We start from the raw sequence: 18,428 nt of genomic DNA, 5'->3' as shown, positions 1-18,428 counted from the left end.
AGTGTTGGAAGGGCAGGCTTCAAATGTGGGCCAGGAGGTAGTTATTTACTTGGAGTGATTTGAGATCACCCCTAAGTTCCCTAGCTTCAGCATATCTCTGATGCCAATTGTGCTAGGTCCCTTTGCACTTTTCAGGTCCCTGGCAAAATAGGCAATGGGGATCTCAATGGGAGAAAAGGAGAAACTTCAAAGAGATGATGATAGAGTGTGGAATGCTAGCCGGTGGTTTCCACCTGGTTCCTCCTGCTGCCTTGGAAGGAGTCTGGCTTTGGAGCTGATCGGATTGATCAGGGTACAGTCCTGTCCGTGGTGGATTGTGGGCATGTTTCCTCCCTCACCTCTCTAGCCTCACATTCTTCCTGCTAATGTCCACTTTATAGTTTTGTCATGAAGCTTCAGTTGTATAAGTGGAAAGAACACCTGGTACACGATGAGTACAAGAAAGTTTTCTCTCTCCCCCTGAAAATGAAATTGGTAGCTATTATAATGAAAAGTATTTTGTGATTTTAGACCCATTTTCACTTGTTACATTTTCAAAGTCATTTAAGACCCATTTTCAGCATCACAATTTGCATTTGCTTAGATGTTTTGTAGAGTATCATTTATTTATTTTCTTTATGATGCATTGCCACTTGTTTTAATAACAGACCTGTTGTTTTTTTAAGGAAGCGATGATAGCTAGTGACACCAATGCTATTCTTATCAAAAGATCAATAGCACTCCATTATGCTTATGAACAAAAATTCCCACTCTAGAGTTGTTCATCACGCTAAAATTCTTCTAAAATCCAATAAATACATTCCCTAGGAGAGGATGAGAATATCACTTGAATCGATGGCCAGATATGTATATTTGTATTTACATATAGTCATCTGAAATGAAGTCCAGAATTTGACTTCCAAATGGAATATACCCATGTATTTAGCATATATGTGAATGTCCACAGACTGGAGTAGAGAAAATAAGAACAATTATTGTAAGAAGGTTGGCATTATGGTAGACACTGATAAGTTTTTCATGTCTATGAGAAAGTGGAAATTATTGTAAGAAATTCCTTGCCTGGAATGGCAGAGATAAACGTGCATTATGCTGAGGATGGCCTTCTTCACGGTGATGAGATGGGTTAGATGAGTGTGATAATGATCAACTAGGCATCCCAGCTCTGAGTCCTTGTTCCCACCTGGACCCAGTTTGCCATCTCCAATACATGAGCACAGCCAAGGCAGTGTCGGGAGATTTGCAGAGCGATATCCGTTCTTACCAGCTTAGGTGACAACCATGATTCAGACAGCTGCAGCGAAGGATTTCTCTTCCTCTCTTGAGTTCACTGACTTTCTCTTTTTCCTCTTAAATTGTTTATTGCTGCCCAAGGGCATTCTAGGAAAGTTGACTGTTCTAGGCAGTTTTCCAAATTTATGAGCTGGTGTAGTGGCATTAATCAACCTAGAGTGATAACATAATTTTGCAGTGGACTTCTTTAGGTTTTGAAAAGTTTCTCTTTGCTCAATGTGATATGAATTTTTATCACATAAGATTCGAATGCCTGTTATGCATATGCATATGCATTGGGATTTAGATGTTCAATCTATTAACTTCACATTACCAGATCACTTTGCCAGAAGTTTAAGAAAAGTTGAATCTATGAGAAATTTTAATGAAACTGCAACATTTACATAAGCTCTATCCATTGACCTTCACTACTGAGCTACCCAGATTTTAGTATATTTTCCCCACACTCACTCATCTTACCAAAACTGATTCTTTCACACATTATATTCTTCCTAGATAGCGTTTTCATAAATATTCACTAGAAGGAAAATATGCTTATTGTCATAAAAAATTACAAATATCTCACCTGTAATCCTTTCCTCCATTAGTACATAGGCAGATTCAGTTGTGGTCATGCAAAGATATCTGGTCTGGAGGGCAGAAGTGAAAGTGCTGTAAATTAAAAAGATAAACATGTCAAATGTGTTCATCGGCTAGGTTCTCCTGATACAGATGATTCCCTAAAGTAACAAAGGATGGATTTAGAACTTATCTGTTAATACAGAGACTTGAATTTTGAATTAGTCAAACAATTCTGAATGCTTCCAACTAAGATAATTGCCAGACTTATTGACTACATATTAGGTACTGCTGAAAACACATTATTTCATTTCATCCTTACCACAATCTAAGGAAGTCAGTAATCATCCTGATTCTATAGGTAGTAAACTGGGACATTGAGATACTTAGTAACTTCCTTGATAACACAAACTAATAAATGACAGAATTGAGATAAAACTTGAGCAGGACTCCAGAGCTTGCAATGTGCGATATTTAACTCCTACATTATATGTAAGTGTGTATATATGTATACATACACATAACATATGTATATATATATGTACACACACATATATGCATATATGTGTACACAAGCATATATATGTATGCTTAGGGGTGTGGAAACGTGAATTATATAACATCTAGAAGAAATAAGACTACATATAATAGACACTTTCTGGATAGTAACAATAGTCAAAAGAAGATGATAGGCCAATCACCATAGATCTAGCACATATGATAAATGTTTCCACTGTATTAGTGATTAATAGACAAGCACAGGTACAAGGATCTCTCGGCTGAACATCTTTTGCTATAAGTAAGGAAGGAAGTCAACTGCTACACTAAGCCTTGTTTGTAAGCAAGAACTATTTCAGAACATTACAGCCTAAACATTTTTATTTATAATATCAAGTTGGATTCGCAATTTTATCTTGAAAGACAGTCATGATACTTAAGCAACAACACAAACAAGAAAAAAATGTGTGACATTAATCACATTTTTGTAGCATCTGTTTATCTTCTTCCTGTAACTTAAAAAAAATTTTTAATTTCCATATTTTGATTTTTCGGATTCTTTAGCTATCTCTTATTGATATATAGCTCAAGGATTTTTGCCTGTGTAAATTGCATAATTTTGCTTTTCACCTGGCTAAAACTAAGTTGAATTAAGTTTTGAATCTTTCCTTCAAAGGATTAGTTTTAAGACAGCTTCTATTAATGCTGTACCATGTTGATTTACCAAATGGACGGTTGCTGCCATTTATGACAATTGCTTCTTCCTTTGTATTTCATTCAATTTGGGCCATTTTCCTGGAATGAACCACTTTACTCCCTTTTCACATAGTGCTGCAATTTGTGTTGGCAACGTTGTTGACTGTTTACAAGGAATCTGTTTTCATCCATTTTAGATCTTCAAAAGTAGGGGATATAACCATTGTGATACAGCTTATTCCATTTAAGTACAGGAGGCCAAAATTTGGATCCATTTCTCTATTCATTGTTGATATGAACTTAATTTACTATGGGCTACTGTACAAATTATCCAGAAATTGTTTATGTCCAATATTGTAAAGGCTTCATTTTTAAAACTATTTTAATTTTGATTATATTAGTATTCTCTTCCCCTTTCACTGCCACTTACTACTACAGTCAATGCAGTAAAACAAAGAGTAAAATGTGCTTTGAAATGGTCCAATTTTCACCTAAACATCACTATGTTCAGTGTGATAAACTACGTCCATTGGTGAGTGCTGAAAAATCATAGCTTTGCCTATTGCTTAGGAAAACAATCTAGGGCAAGCCTGGCGAGTTCCACTTGGGCATTCAAGTGCTAAATTGAGCTCAGTAAAGTTGGCCATTTCCCTGCAGCCACAAACTTCTGGTAGATGTAATAATGCAGGTGTCACCTTAGCAGGAACACTCCCTTTAAATGTCCTCTCCTACACATGTTAGTTTCTATTGACTTTTTATTTAACTTGCTCATGAGGCATGACAAAACCAGACAAGAACACTTTGTGCTTATATTTGACTGAAGTTTTTTGGGGAAAAGCATCACCTACAAGTTGTTAAAACTTGGATGAAAGACAGAGAAGGGTCAGTGCTTTACCTTCTAATAATAATTTTTACTTTCTCATAGAAAATGAACAATGAACAACTTTAGCTGTAAAGTGTATTAAATAGATAACTAATTTAAGGAAAGAAATATATATATCTCCTTACATGTAACAGAAAATTACATGTTATATTTTTATGATACTTTACTGTGACATAGGTTTTTGATGCTATTGATTGCTTCCCCCATTCCAGTCTGTGGACATACACATATAATCTAAGCATATGGGTATTTATTCTTTTGAATGCAGACTGGGAATGGAGATGGTTGGACTCTTTAATGGAATTGATTGATTTGATTTTGCAGATGATGGATTATGTCCTTTGACTTTCCTATCCACTCACACTATATTCCTGTTTCAGTTTCACCCTAGATAAAAATATATGTATATTTCCTTCTTATCTTATTAGGTAGCCATGAAGCTTAGATGAATATATATTATGTGTGAAGTAATTAATTCTAAAGGAAAATAATTTTATCAGTTACTATATGTTACCATTTTATGGTTTTAGTCTTCATACCCTAACCCACTTACCTAATAAACCTCTTTAAGAATACTAAAAATAGGAGCCTACATAAAATTGTTATTTTTCCTCTGTAAAAGAGAAGTATTACTCTCGGAATTTCCCTGCCTGTGTGAACGAATGCCAAAAATACATCTTATTTTTAATTTGTTTTTATGTTCCACCTGATAGGTATTTTAGGTAATGTCATAGATTTGATAGGCCTCCATTGACTTATTAAACTAATAATTTATTGAATCAGATATAATATAAAATTTTATATTATGTTCTGAGACACCCCTCAATAAATTCATCATTTAGTGTTTTCCTGGTTTTGACATGGCAATTGTCATTTTGAAAGTACTTGTGAGAGAGTACTTGATTCTGACATTGGCAAGATGACTTTTACTTAAAATGTTTTCAGGGTGATCTTCAGATCATTCACAAAATGAATATTATATTGTATATTTTCTGTGTATTCTTAAATGTTCAATAGTTCCAAAATCGTAAGTTGATGTAAAATAATATGTACTCATAATTTGTATGTTTATATCAATTAATAGTTAAGAATTAATAGATTTTCCCTATGTCAGTATCTCTGATCTCAGCATGATGGGTTATGTATTTATTTGATGCCATTTCTCTTTATCAGAAGCTGTTATTGGACCAAATGGCATTTGTTCATATTTTTAGTCTTTACTATGTATTGGGTACCTACCATGTGCAAGGCATGATACTAGGTCCAATACCATTTGTTGGTGAATAATTGTTAGTCATTAACATAAACTTCAATGGGTTTGTAATCTGTTTTTGAAAATTAAATAGATACACATGACTATGCATAAGACAAGATGCTTTTAATGGATCAACAAGAGGCAGAAACAGAAAGCCAAAACAATTTAACGAAGGTTAAAAACAAAAGCTCTAAGATCTTCACATAGGTCATCTCACGTCTCAGTTTAAGAGATCCTAGAGGGTATGCATCTCTACCACATGTTTTATAGATAAACAATGGCTCACAACGTTTAAGTGAACTTCTCAAGATTTCAGAGGTAGTGCATGTTGATTTGAGTTCAGGACTTTTAGAATCCAAAGACTGTGTCTTTGCTTCAGTATATCGCAATGTCATGCTAGCCAGAGGAAGAGGGAATTCAAAACAAAACAAAATCAGCAAAATAGGAAGACACTTTCAACAATATTGCACAGCTGTGGGAGAGCAGTGAAGGAGAGAACTGAGCGAGCCCACCAGATGCTGTTAGGGAGAGAGGAGTAGGAGCCAGACTAGAAGGACCAAATGTGGTAAGTGGACGAATCCTGCTCAGGAAGCGACAAATTGTTTCCTCTTATTTTGTTGCATTTCTTCTATGTTTCATAAAAAATAATCTTACTATGAAGAAATTAAATCTATGAACAGAAATTAAAGCAAATATTATCTACCTATTTTCTCAACTTTTATAGTAGTTGGAGTCACACAGTTTCACTTCATTGTTCTGTAATTATTACATGCATGCTAGTAACATCCTCCAATTAAATTGTAAATTCCATTAGGGCAATTCCAAACACCATTATGTCTTCATACACTGTTACTATAAACTTTTCTTAAGAGCTTTTGCTGATATGTGCAAAACACAGAATAGAGTTTCTCATGCTAAAGGTATAGTGTCAGTTCTGAAACAGATATGACTGGTGTCCAATTCTTTATTTATCATATGTTTTCTTGGGGATTGGCATACAGTGCTTTGCATAGAGTAAACAGTAATATTTATATGATGATATGCCCATTCAACAAATGAAATATTCTTGGTAGAAAGTGAAAATCAGAATTTCTCTGTCATGGCAAAGAAAGGAAACTGTAATGTCAGAAATAGCATTATAATTCCTCATTGCTCAAAATGACCAACAAAATTATTAATTGAAAAATATGTAGTCTAAGATATAAACTCGACTCTGTGTTGGAAGACATAAGTCAACATCTCTAGGTTTCCATATTTTTAAGTGACTATACACATCTACTAACTAGCTAGGAAGGCTTTGAATGAACCATTTTCTAATAAAAGGGGATTCATTTAATTATTTTATATTGTCAAATGGAGATTATATACACCAGAAACACTGTAATAATTATATGGACATTATAAAATCTCTATTCCCTGTTGAAAACAAGCCAAAATTTTTCCAGTTTTAATAAAAAAAACTATTGAGATTGCAAATTTTCTGAAAAGATTTTGGGAGAAATACTCATAAATATTCACAATTGCAGAGAAGGCTCTGATGTAATGAACCAGTAAAGAAGGTTAAGGCAAAAATACATACACTTATTTATAGTGCAGAGATCTCTATTTCTCTGCGCCCATAAAATACATTTCTTTTATAATATAGGTGGAAAATATCACTATGCTATTTTTGTGGATGTTGAAACTGAGTCACATGAGGTATGTCACACCAGTCAGAGGAAAACAAGGAATCTAGCCCAGGGCTTCTGCCTTCCTTCTTAGTCACTAACCCTTTCAAAAGCTTCTTAGAGAGATGACTTTTAAATCGGACAGCTGGAGATCTGTTCCTCCTTAGCTGTCAAGTTTTGAGCTACATGTTTTTGTGCCTGAATTGTTGATCCCACTTAGAGGAGAAACATTGTAAGAGATGTGCCCTTCTCTAGAACTCTTTATAGGGAAAACAGGGGTGCCTGGCAGGGAGAAAGCCTTTAAAAGACGTAAACAGAATTTTCAGGGGTCTGGAAAGCTGGGATAAGGGTTTTCTTTTAAAAATTTTCTGTTTACGATAAAAGACTGTACATATACACGCATACATATATATATATATATACATATTTTTTCTTTAAATAAGATTCAAATGCTTTGTCTTCCATGTTCATGTAGGTGTGAGTAAAGAACTCCTAAGGTATACAATGGAAATTCAATTTTGGCAAAATAGTCTGCCAAAGCCATAATCACAGAAGCTAAATAATCACTCAGTGACCCCAGAATTTTGTCACCTGCTGCTCCTTACCTGAGATGCCTCTGTGGGGGCATAGAGTCTCTGAGTCAGCCTTTGGAGGTGGCATGCATGGTGTCTGTCCTGAGGACTGTAAGGCAGTGGCTGTGCCTTTCTGACAGGGGAGTAGATGCCGGGGTGTTCCTTCTCTCCAGATCAGTTGTAATTTGCAGTGACTACCAAGTATGGTGGCCCTCACCACCGTAAGGTGCAGGTGCAGGAATGCTGCAGTGGACAGGAAAGAGGGCGGTGCTAGGACCAGATCTGGGTAAGTTGCTCCTGCTTCTCCTCCTCCTCTCCCTCTTTCTCCCCTCTTGGGTCAGCCCCTCCCCTTCTTTCCCCTTCTTTGGCATTTGCATTTATGAAGCACTTAATACCCTCTTGGAATTATGCTAAACACTTCACACATTTTTCATTTCATCCGATGATGAGATTTTTTTCTCAACATACTGACTCTAGATTTGGTTGATGATATTTGCCTATCTAAGGTTGAAATAGGCAGTTAGGTACCATTTACTTGTGTAAATACCGTGGTGATAATGTAATGTCCATCACACCAGTATCACCATGACCACGCTGACATCGTGTGTGCTGTCCCAAGCCCTCCCCTACCACCTACTCTTCAGCCAATGGGCCGATTTAATTGACCATCATCCTGTGCTAGAGCAGCTTTAAGAGTGAGCTACTTAAATTGTTCTTGAGTTTATAGTTGGTATGAAGTAGATGAGAATTTTTGCTATCATGGATATTAATGTGAATTTATATATCTTCTTCTGAAAACTCTCAATGATTAAGATTTTTGATGTCCATGTAACTAGTAAGCCTCATGTTAACCCAGATCTATTGTGACATGTCACCAGGAGTTTAATTCTAGACTTTTCCCATATCCTCCTAGGACTGGCTTCTCATGTTCCCCCTTTCTAGAAAAGAATTACATTTTCTCATTCAAGAACTAGAAAAATTTGGTCAAAAATTATTCTTACATATGTTACATTTAACAAGAAAAAATCTGTGCAGCAGTTATCTGTAGACAGGCTTTGGTTAGGTAATATATTTTAATAAGATTCTAAGTAGTTTCTAGAAGTCAAAGAAAGCTGTATAAAATTTATACATTGGTTGCTTGGGACAACATACGTGCTCTTGGAAAAACTGCTCTGTGGAAACATGCCTCACTTTAAATAAAGTTGGAGAGGTTTTAAAATATAGGACTTCCAAATCAACTTATTTGTGAAATGACAGATTTTAAAACATCAAAGAATGCTCATTCAAGCTCAGTTTTCTGCTGAGATCTTATATAGTATTTCCTTTTATCTGTTGAATTTAAATTCTGAACATATAACAAATCTATATTCATGGGAAAACCCAGTATTGCTTACTGAATACATACTCTTATTTTTTGGGAAAGAGTACATTGAATGGATTTAAAATTAGAAGCAGATTTGTTAATCAGATATAACAGAAGCAGTATGCCACAGTATGGACTTTGCCCTTTAGTTCAATATGACCAGGTAACAGCTATTTAATTAGCAGAAGCATGCTTTTCTGAACATGGTAGGACATTGTCCCGCACACTGGTGGGCAGGACTTTGTACTGTGGTAAGGTGGCTTCTGCTTGTTTTTCTTTGTTACCAAATCAAGGGCAAAGAGAGTCATGGCATTTTCACCTAAGAATTCCTGACATACCAAGTGTGATTTATTCAGGATCAAAAATTACAGCTAATCTAATGTTAGGTTATTTCTCCATTATGATCACTTGGTATTTGTACAAAATAACTGTGAGAGTACAATCTGTAGAGTATAAGTAGCCTTACCAGATTGAACGTAATATCATTATATTTCTGGATTATTGGGATCACTAAAGATTAGTAAAAAATGAACATAAGATTCAGAAATTTAAAATTGTCTACTTCAAAATATCTATTGTATCAATTTTCCATAAGGTTTTCTTCTCTTTGATTTTATTGTTATTGTTAATAGTCTTTAGTCTTTAAGGTAATAATATAGTTTTAAGTGAGCCGTCCCTTGAAAGTGAACATTAGTAATATTGGGCCATTAGTGTGATAGTGCTAAGTGGACCCAGATACTAATGGAAAAATTTCAAGATGGCATGCTTTCACATGAACATTGGGTGTAGGTTTTGTTTGTTCTATACATGAAAGATAAAGATTGAGGTTTTCTTTAATTTTTTCAAAGACGTCATTGCTGTACAGAAACAAGGCTTGAAGCTTTCAAAAATTAAGAGAAAATAGGAGTATTTATCTAATTGCTGGAGTTTTATCCTTTGCTTTTCTAAAGTCTACTGCTGTGCCTTTTACATTTCTCTTAAGGAAAGAGATAACGACCTGTGTCCTTGAAAGAAAAGATTAGATGACAAATAAGTTCTCCACTGATTGTGTTATTGTAATCTTGGCATGGTCTTGAATCCATAAAATGCCAAAAATAATCAGTGAAGCTCTGTAGACCTCAGGGGAGAGGCTGCTGAGGGGTCTTGGGGCAGAGAACATATATCTTACTCAGGTCTCTCTTTTTATTAAAGCAGGTGTCATTACAGAGCATCAGGTCTAGTGTTTCTCTCAGCTTCTGCCTTTTGGGGGATTTTTAGAAAAGAAGATAATAATAAAATTGCAAGCCTATCCCATAATTGTAGGCCAAGTGGAACGCTCATTTTCACATTAGAGCTTGTGCAATCTGGAGGGAAATTTGTTTAGTATTACTTGTGAGTTGGTGGATCAGATAAAAGCCAGTCAAGTGGAAGAGAGGACTGTGTGAAGTACGCCGGCTCCCCTGGTAATTGCGGTGCTGCAGGCTTTCCTCCAGTCAGCTAACAGATTTCCCCAGCCCCTCGAAGCCCAGTGAAAATGTCCTCATTAAGGGGAATTTATTCCATTTCCTTTTATCATTTATTATTGAAGACTAAGTACGAATGGAGGAAGTTGCAGAGATGACGGGATAGAATTTTAAACAACAAAATCTACACTGGAAGTCTAAGAGGGAAAGAAGGGCTTGTATTGTTTATAAAACCAGAAAATACGCGGGCGACCTCCCGCTGTAGAAGCTGAACCATGCCGTCTGACCACTGAAAGATGATGGCAGAGTGTGTAAAACCTGATTGTCCGATTTTAAGACATTTCTCCCCTTTACAATTCCAAACTGTCATTTTGTGTTGCTACGTAGAGAGAAACTGAAGATCATGCAAAGGCCAGCATCACAGCTAGTTAGTGTTTCTTTTTTTATTGTTTAGATTCTATTATGCGATGATAAAAGTGTATCCCTTGAAGAGTTTGCCCTTGAACTCTGAAAATCAGTAGGGGAAGGAAAAGTTGTGTATATTGCATATTGCATATTATAGAGGACACAGTTCTGAAGAATACATTTAATGTGTTCATGTTCAAAGGTGTAAACATACACATAAACATACTAGTCCACACAAATACATGTCAAATAACAGAAGGACAATTTATTTATTATACATATTATAAAACTGTGTGCTTTAGTACCATATGCTCTATTCAACTGATAACATTTCTTGTTTGGTATAATGCTCCCTTGATTTACAATATAATATAAATGGAGCATTACCTTTTGAGGCTTCAAAAACCAGCTTTGAATTACAAACTCAGTGTTTGTATTTCTTTTAGTAGTCATTCCGTTTTGAGTTTGTTCCAAATTAAGGTTTTCATTATCCTTTGGAAAAATAGAAATATAGCTCTATCCCTAAAATGAGCATTTACCTAGCTTGAATTAAAAAAAAAAATCTCACTCTGATGGAAATGCTAAAAGCAGACAAAATGGAGAGCAGCCCAATATAGGCAGATAAAGATGAGGAACAGGTATCTGAATCTACACATTGTTATATGAGCTTTATGTTCACTTAAGATTATTCATCTTGTATTTGACTCTGAAGAGGTTTAACCTTATCTAAATCACTGGCCCAAAGCTAATGAATTGCATCTTCAAACTGTCTCTTCTTGTATTTTATTACAATAGGACTCCAAATAAAATTTTGTATCAGAACAAGTAGGCAATAAAGTCAGTTTTTGTCTGTGTGTAATGACGTGGCAGCCAGCTTTGTGCTGTGCAGAAGCAGTGGACAGGGAATGAGGGAAATACAGAGAGGCAACTTACTCCCTGACTTGGAGTTAAAGGTCCTCCATAGAATTAGGGCAGCACTGAACATGGGAGGGGATCTAACTTACCCGCACCTTTGTAATTAATTGTCCTAGTGGGTCAGAATCAACATCTTTTTTCTCAGTGAGGAGGTTTGCAAAGGGCTCTTCACTATTTAATAACTATGCCTAAAGAGTAGAAATGAATAAACAGAGAGCTCATGATTGAACTACTATAGAAGATGTGTCACTTTGAACTTCATATGAACATACCCATCCAATATTTACATTCAAGTTTAGATGAGCATGAATGTATCCAATGCCATTCCAACTTAATACACCCCAATGTGCAAGGTGTTTAAAAACATCATGTTGTGCTGGTGGGCTAGTTATTTAAATATTGGGCAAAAGCTAAAGCAGTTTTTGACTCACCAAGAAAATATTCTGAGAATCAGTTTGTGAGTTTAAAATATGCATTCTGCAGGTCTTGTCTGATGCATCTCTTTCCGTATTCTAACCTGGTATGATCTGAGGGGGTGCCTAGAGAGAAATGGTTGTCTTCCCCCATTCTGAAATTCTATCATTCATGATTCGTTATTTTGTGTTACTGTTGCTCTTCTTGGGCATTCCGTTTAGATAATGAAAACTCTCTGGGGTGGGGATACTATGGGGAGCAGTAATGACTGAGTTAATCTTAGTGACAAATAGCTATTTTTTGGACCAGAACTGAGCACAAAGTTAGTTCACTTTGCTTTTTTATGCAGAAGGCCTATTCTATCACCCAGTCTTCCTTTTTCTTTTCTTTTTTAAATTTGTTGGAAGAGTCCAATTTTATTTGGTGGTGGGAAAGGAAGACTTTGTATACTTAATGAAAATGTCTGTACGCTCTATTGGACTCTTCGTGGAAAAGAATAAGAGGAATTAGGCATTTTTCAGCAACAGAAATGACTGCATTGCTAAATGTGGACAAAACACACGCAAACTTACTGCATCCCTAATAGAAATGTGAGGAATCTAAATGGTTTTTTTTTTTGTTTAATGTCATCATTTATAATTTTCGTTTAAATGCAATGTAGCAAGCAACCTTTGAAGGATCGACTGATATTTCATATAAGAATAAAAAAAATAAATCATTTAAAGCAAAAACAAAACAAAACAACAAATAGAAAAACATGATCAAAACAGCTAATGATAAATACATTACTGTTGGTTGTCTCTGGGCTTGAATAACTTGACTTTATGCTAGTCCACAGTCTTAATTACAGGCACAGTGGTTCTTTTCAAGTCGTGTTTCCTAAGTGTGCCTGGACTGCTGTTGTTCAGGGTTAGGATTTAGTCATTTAAGTTAGAGTGGTTGTCAGTATACTAACATAATACGGATTTTCCTCATATAGTTTTTGCAATAACAAAGCAATGTCTTATTGATGATCTCTTTATTCTTTTTCTTTTTCTCTTATACTGCTATCTCACAGTGATGAGGAAGTGTTCCAGAAAAGAAAATCTGTGGGGAAGAATTGGATCAATGTTATAGGTACACTCAGTGTTTCTCCACCTTGAGCTTCATGCCTATGTTCCTAATAACATTATTGATAACAGAGAAAATGTGTAACCTTTCCCCACCTAAGCATTAATATAATTTGAGATCTTCTGCAAAACTCACGGTGAAATATATTTCTTTAAAAAGAACATGATGCGAAGTTTTAATTTAGAAAAATAGCTTATTTGTCAAGCACTTCCATTTTGAGGGTGAATGCACATAAACAAACAAGGAATTGGTTTAGGAACATGGTCTTGGCACCAAAGTGGACATTATATTTCTAAAAAATTTACGACAGCAAGGAATTCTTCTCCTTTTGTCTCTTTTTTTTTTCTTCACAAAACTGAAGGTAAGCAAAACTGAATAAACCTGGGTGTTTTAAAAGCCATGAGAAGCTCAGTAGTCACCTTTTGGGAAAAGCCTTTCCCCGCTGGGGACACTTGCTCTGAGCCACAACCTCCTCTTGTATACATTTTTCTTCATAGCACCTCTCACAATGCAGACACGTATACGGCTGTTTGTCTCCTAATATACTCTGGCCTCCTTGAATGTAGAGATTCAACGTTTTACCTCTTTATCATTAAAATAGGTAGCACAGAGCCCGATACACAGCCATGTTCACTAAGTGTTAAAGCACTGATGAAAGAATGACAGTGAATTTTGCTCCAACCTTCATCATCCACAGTTCCCTACCAACCTCCTAGCTACAAATCCCCGGCATGTTTCCTGCATCTGTCCTGCCCATGGCTGCCTCAAATTACTGCCAATGCAGTTGCCCTTCCCTATAGCACATCTGTCAGCTCCTTCGTCTATAGAGTTGAACTTTCTTCATGGCCCTGTTCTCATCCCTCTACTGCTGTAATATTTCTCAGCTACAACCACTCACATTGTTTTCTCTTTTCTCTGACCTCACTGTGTACCACATAGCTTATCTCTCCATAAAATGTTTTGAATCCCTCTTTATTATTCCATTGTCTCAAATATTGCTCTTTTTCTTCTTGAGCAACTAACAGACATTCCTGCAATGATAAAATTTTCTGTAATCTAGCCTGTCCAATACAGCAGCCACTAGCCATCTGTGAATATTGAGCCCTTGAAATGTGGGTAGTGCAACTGTGGATCTAAATTTTTGATTAAAAAAAATTTTGATCAATTAACATATAAGTGTAAATAGTCACAGGTGGCTAGTGGCTACTGTATTGGACAGCATAGTTTCTGAGCATGTAGCACAGTGCTTGGCACACATAGGAAATGACTAATAATACTTAATAATCAGATTGTGTTCAAGAATTAACAGGAAAATATGCTGCTCTGGGAGAATGCTTATTAAATATTTGGAAAGATAAAAAAGTCAAAACTGGATTAGAAAAAAAAGAAATTTATTGGAAGAAATAAGAAATTGATTTGACAAGTGGGAATTTAGGTGCCATAGGAAAAGAAATTGTCTAGAACGAGCTGTAGTTTCAAAAATCCCAAGTAATACTTGTATCAAAAAGCCAGAGAAAATAGCAATTAGATATACCAGCCTTATTTTCTATTCTCTAATCTCAGAATATAACTTAATTAAATAGAGAAGATTGAAGAATAGAGTGGACAAAGTAGATTTAATTCAACTACATTCTATTAACAGAATTTCAATGAAAATATTTTATTTATTATTAGATTTTCTGACAACATACTGTTACATTTTAATTTCATTATATTGCTATTAAACTATGATAATGGAATTTTATTGTGGTTAGAGATGCTTTTACAATAGTATTTTAATCTTCTGTACCTTGGCCCTTTACAAATTATTTTTGTATACATTTTAAATTCTAGTTATAAGCTGATTTCAATAATTTCTTTGTTGTTCATATAAAATGAAAAACTGTAGTTACAGTTTCCTTCATTCATTTACTAAATATCAAATGCTTTCTGTGGGTCAGACAGGGTGCCAGACTTTGGGAATGATCTGGTAAATATATTCTTCGCCCTTGTTGAGCTTGAGTCTAACAGGAAGAGTCTGGCTGGTGAATAAAAGCTGAGAAACATAAAAAATATCAGGTGATAGTGACATGCTAAATAAACACTGTGGTTTCAACTGTGCCCCTAGCTCCAAGCAAAGGAGTCAGTTAAGATTGTGTGGGTGGGGCAGACAGAGTTCTTCATGGATGAGTCATGGTTTTAGATGACCTGTGAAGGACAGCTGGGAGTTGGACAGAAGTTGGGTGGGTAATAGAAATGTCAACGACATTAGAGGCGAGAGAAATAATACAAATGCAGTCTGTGCTATGGAAATGAGGACAGGGGAAGTGAGAAGACAAATCTAACGTAAGTGGAAACAAATCATAAAAACAACACAACTGTCTCTTTACTATCGATGGATATGTGATATCAATAAATGGAGGCTGTTTATGGAGAGTATATCTAGTCTGATGCAATGTTGGGATATCCAGGTAACAATCATTCTCAAAGTTTATATATATATATATATATATAAAGATCTGGAGCACAAGCCAAAATTGGAAGGGGGGCTACCAATTTGGAAATCATTGCCTAGCTATGCTACTGGAGCCAATGACGTTGGCTAAATTTAGAGATGAAGAGAAGGTAGTCAGACTAAAGCAGGTAGCAGAGGATAGAGCTTTGGAAAAAATAGTAAATGGTTTTTGTAAGTAATAAAGTAGGAAGCAAGCAGAAGATACCTTTAAAGAATGGAGTATCGAACAGTTCATATCCTGACAGGTTAAGGAGGTGAAAATTGAAAAAGAGCTCCTGGATTTAGTAAGAGGAAGGTCCCTGATTATTTTTGAAAGAAGAAATTCATTATGATAGTAAATGCAGAAACCATTTTTCTGGGAATAAAAAGAGAAGAAGGTGCACAGGGAGAAAGTAGGAAACCACATGTTTAAGAAAGTCATGAAAAATATTAGAAGACTTCACAGAGGTTAGAAGATTTAGTGGGTTATTTATGTGTGTATTTTTAAAAGACAGAAGATCTGAACATGTTCAAGATGGAAAATAAGGAGCTTTGGGTGTTTTTGAAATTGAAAGTTCACTGGTTCTTACTGTGTTTGGTCTAAACTTGAATCTTTTTCATCATATCCTAGTGAGTCCATTACAGAAGAAACCCTGAAAAAAGCAAAGGAGATTGGATTCTCTGACAAGCAGATTTCAAAATGCCTTGGGCTGACTGAGGCCCAGACAAGGGAGCTGAGGTTAAAGAAAAACATCCACCCTTGGGTTAAACAGGTAAAGGAGTTTCCCGTACTCCCCTGCATTTTTAGGGGGAAACATAGGCACCAACTCATTAAACCATTGTCAGTAAAAAAGGGTGGAATTTGAAAGTGACTCAACTTGTCCAATTGATGCCATGATATCACCAGTTTTATTCAGCACAGGATTGATTTATGCTTAAAATAGAAATGACAGGGCACTAGGATGTACAGGTAATGTGGGTACATGATTTTCTTGGACTAAATGAAAAAAAACCGAGAATGATTTCTCCTCTACTTTTTAACTCATTTACAAATGTATTTGTAATAAGAGAAATCCTTAGTGTAATGGGAGGATTTGAAATACCTAGCATGGTGGCTGACCTCTTGAAAAGAATAGTTATCTCTTTCGGTGCTTTTTACAGGGTAATACTTTATTTTAAGTGCCCCATCATTATGGTTCATTTAGTATTCATTGTGATAGGGCTGGGCATAATGAGCTCATCTGCTATTCATGACAATCCCACAAGAACTTTCATAGGTGTGCCATTGTGATTTTTTTTTTTGGCCTTTAGTAGAAGGGATTCCTTAGCTTAAAGTACCACCAGCTGGTTTTTGTCCTTTAAAATCATTGACTTTTCCCCATGTGCCCAGGGAACACATGCATACTCCTAGGTCTCAGGCTTGATGTTGAATATTTTCTACTCAACAATTATTATCTTTCTTCCTTCTCACCGGCCTTACATTAGCTTGCCCTGTCAGCCCTGAATTCTTGCCCACTAAGCTAAGCTCCTTGCCCTTGAGAGCTGAATTGATTTACTTTTTCCAAATACGTCCAATGAGATCTTGTTCCCTTCCCCTTTTCCGCATGCTTTATGGCATTTGTGTCATCCCATTCTCAGTGCCATCAGTAATTTAAATCCTATGCATTAATTTGCAAACCAAAGATATAGTTACATAGAGATCATTTTGCTCTGATTTTAATTTTGTGTGCAGCTGCTTTAGACAGCTGTCTGGTCCTGCTAACCAGTTGACAATATTACCACATTGTCGTGTCTGTAAGAGGCACCACTGTAACAATATGGTGATGCTCTGGGGTACTGTCAATATTTATTGCTCAAGTGATAATTTAGATTGTATCATTGCCCCCCACCCCCATTCCTGCCTTATTTTCAGAATCAGGAAACAATTGGATGGTACATACATTTTTATTGTCTTCATATTTCACAGTAATGGGCATTAAAAGAATAGGAATTCAGCACAAAAAAATAATATACAGTAATTCTTGAAAAAAACAGAGTCAAATCCTTATTTATTTATTTATTTATTTGCTTGTTTGTTTGGTTATTTTCTCTTGCAGATTGATACACTGGCTGCAGAATACCCATCAGTAACAAACTACCTCTATGTTACCTACAATGGCCAGGTAGGAAGTGCCAAACTGCTGTATGTAGAAAGCTCTAGATTTAATAAATGGTCCACATGGGGAAATATATATTTATTTGCATCTTCAGTTAACTAGTGACCTTAATAATAAAAATGACATCATGTGAGTCAGATGTGATATGTTTCTCTACTCAGTCTTTTAAGAACTGCCTCTAGATGATGAAATCAAACAAGTGAAAAGATGATAAAGATATTACACAAACAATTATGCTCTCTTTTGAAACAAGAGCTCAGGTGCTCTGATCACTAGCATAACTATTTTTATGTGCTGAGGTCAATATGCTTATTTGAGTTTCTCTTCAGTAAATCAGGATTATTATTTTTTCATCATTAAAATTATATTTCATTAACTTTGAGGTTCTGAATGTTTCAGATAGGAAGATTATCTACTGCAGAACTTAGCATATAAAACAAGCCAACATGTTGGTGTTTAATTAGTCCCTGTTTTTCCTACTATTACTATAGTGTACATAATGGATCTGAAACTTATAGTTTGGAGTTTTAAAAATTGACTTGAAAGGGCATTAGCTTCCTTACTCTGGATAGACCGGCAATACATTTTTGCCTCTCTTTGTGTTGTAACTTCATACTTCTCTTACCCTTTCCCAATCAAATAATCAAAATATTGAACTTATTTTTTACAAATAAGTAGAGCTTGTATAACACTTTCTACTTGTGGGTTCTCAGAAAATGCATGTCAACAAG

The 18,428-nt window shown here is 35.6% G+C and overlaps 1 protein-coding gene across 1 annotated transcript in view; it reads left to right on the top strand.

Annotated features, from left to right (window-relative positions):
• CPS1 (carbamoyl-phosphate synthase 1) overlaps positions 1 to 18,428 on the top strand; it is a 124,268-nt gene that overhangs the window by 67,896 nt on the left and 37,944 nt on the right. Inside the window, exons 22-23 of the mRNA XM_073218157.1 lie at positions 16,173 to 16,314; positions 17,638 to 17,703. Coding sequence (XP_073074258.1) covers positions 16,173 to 16,314; positions 17,638 to 17,703 — 208 coding nt within the window. The remainder of the gene's footprint in view (positions 1 to 16,172; positions 16,315 to 17,637; positions 17,704 to 18,428) is intronic.

This window comes from Manis javanica, chromosome 12, assembly GCF_040802235.1.
Source record: "Manis javanica isolate MJ-LG chromosome 12, MJ_LKY, whole genome shotgun sequence".
Lineage (NCBI taxonomy): Eukaryota > Metazoa > Chordata > Mammalia > Pholidota > Manidae > Manis > Manis javanica.
The sequence above is the reverse complement of the archived record's forward strand: the minus strand, read 5'-3'. Positions and strand labels throughout refer to the sequence as shown.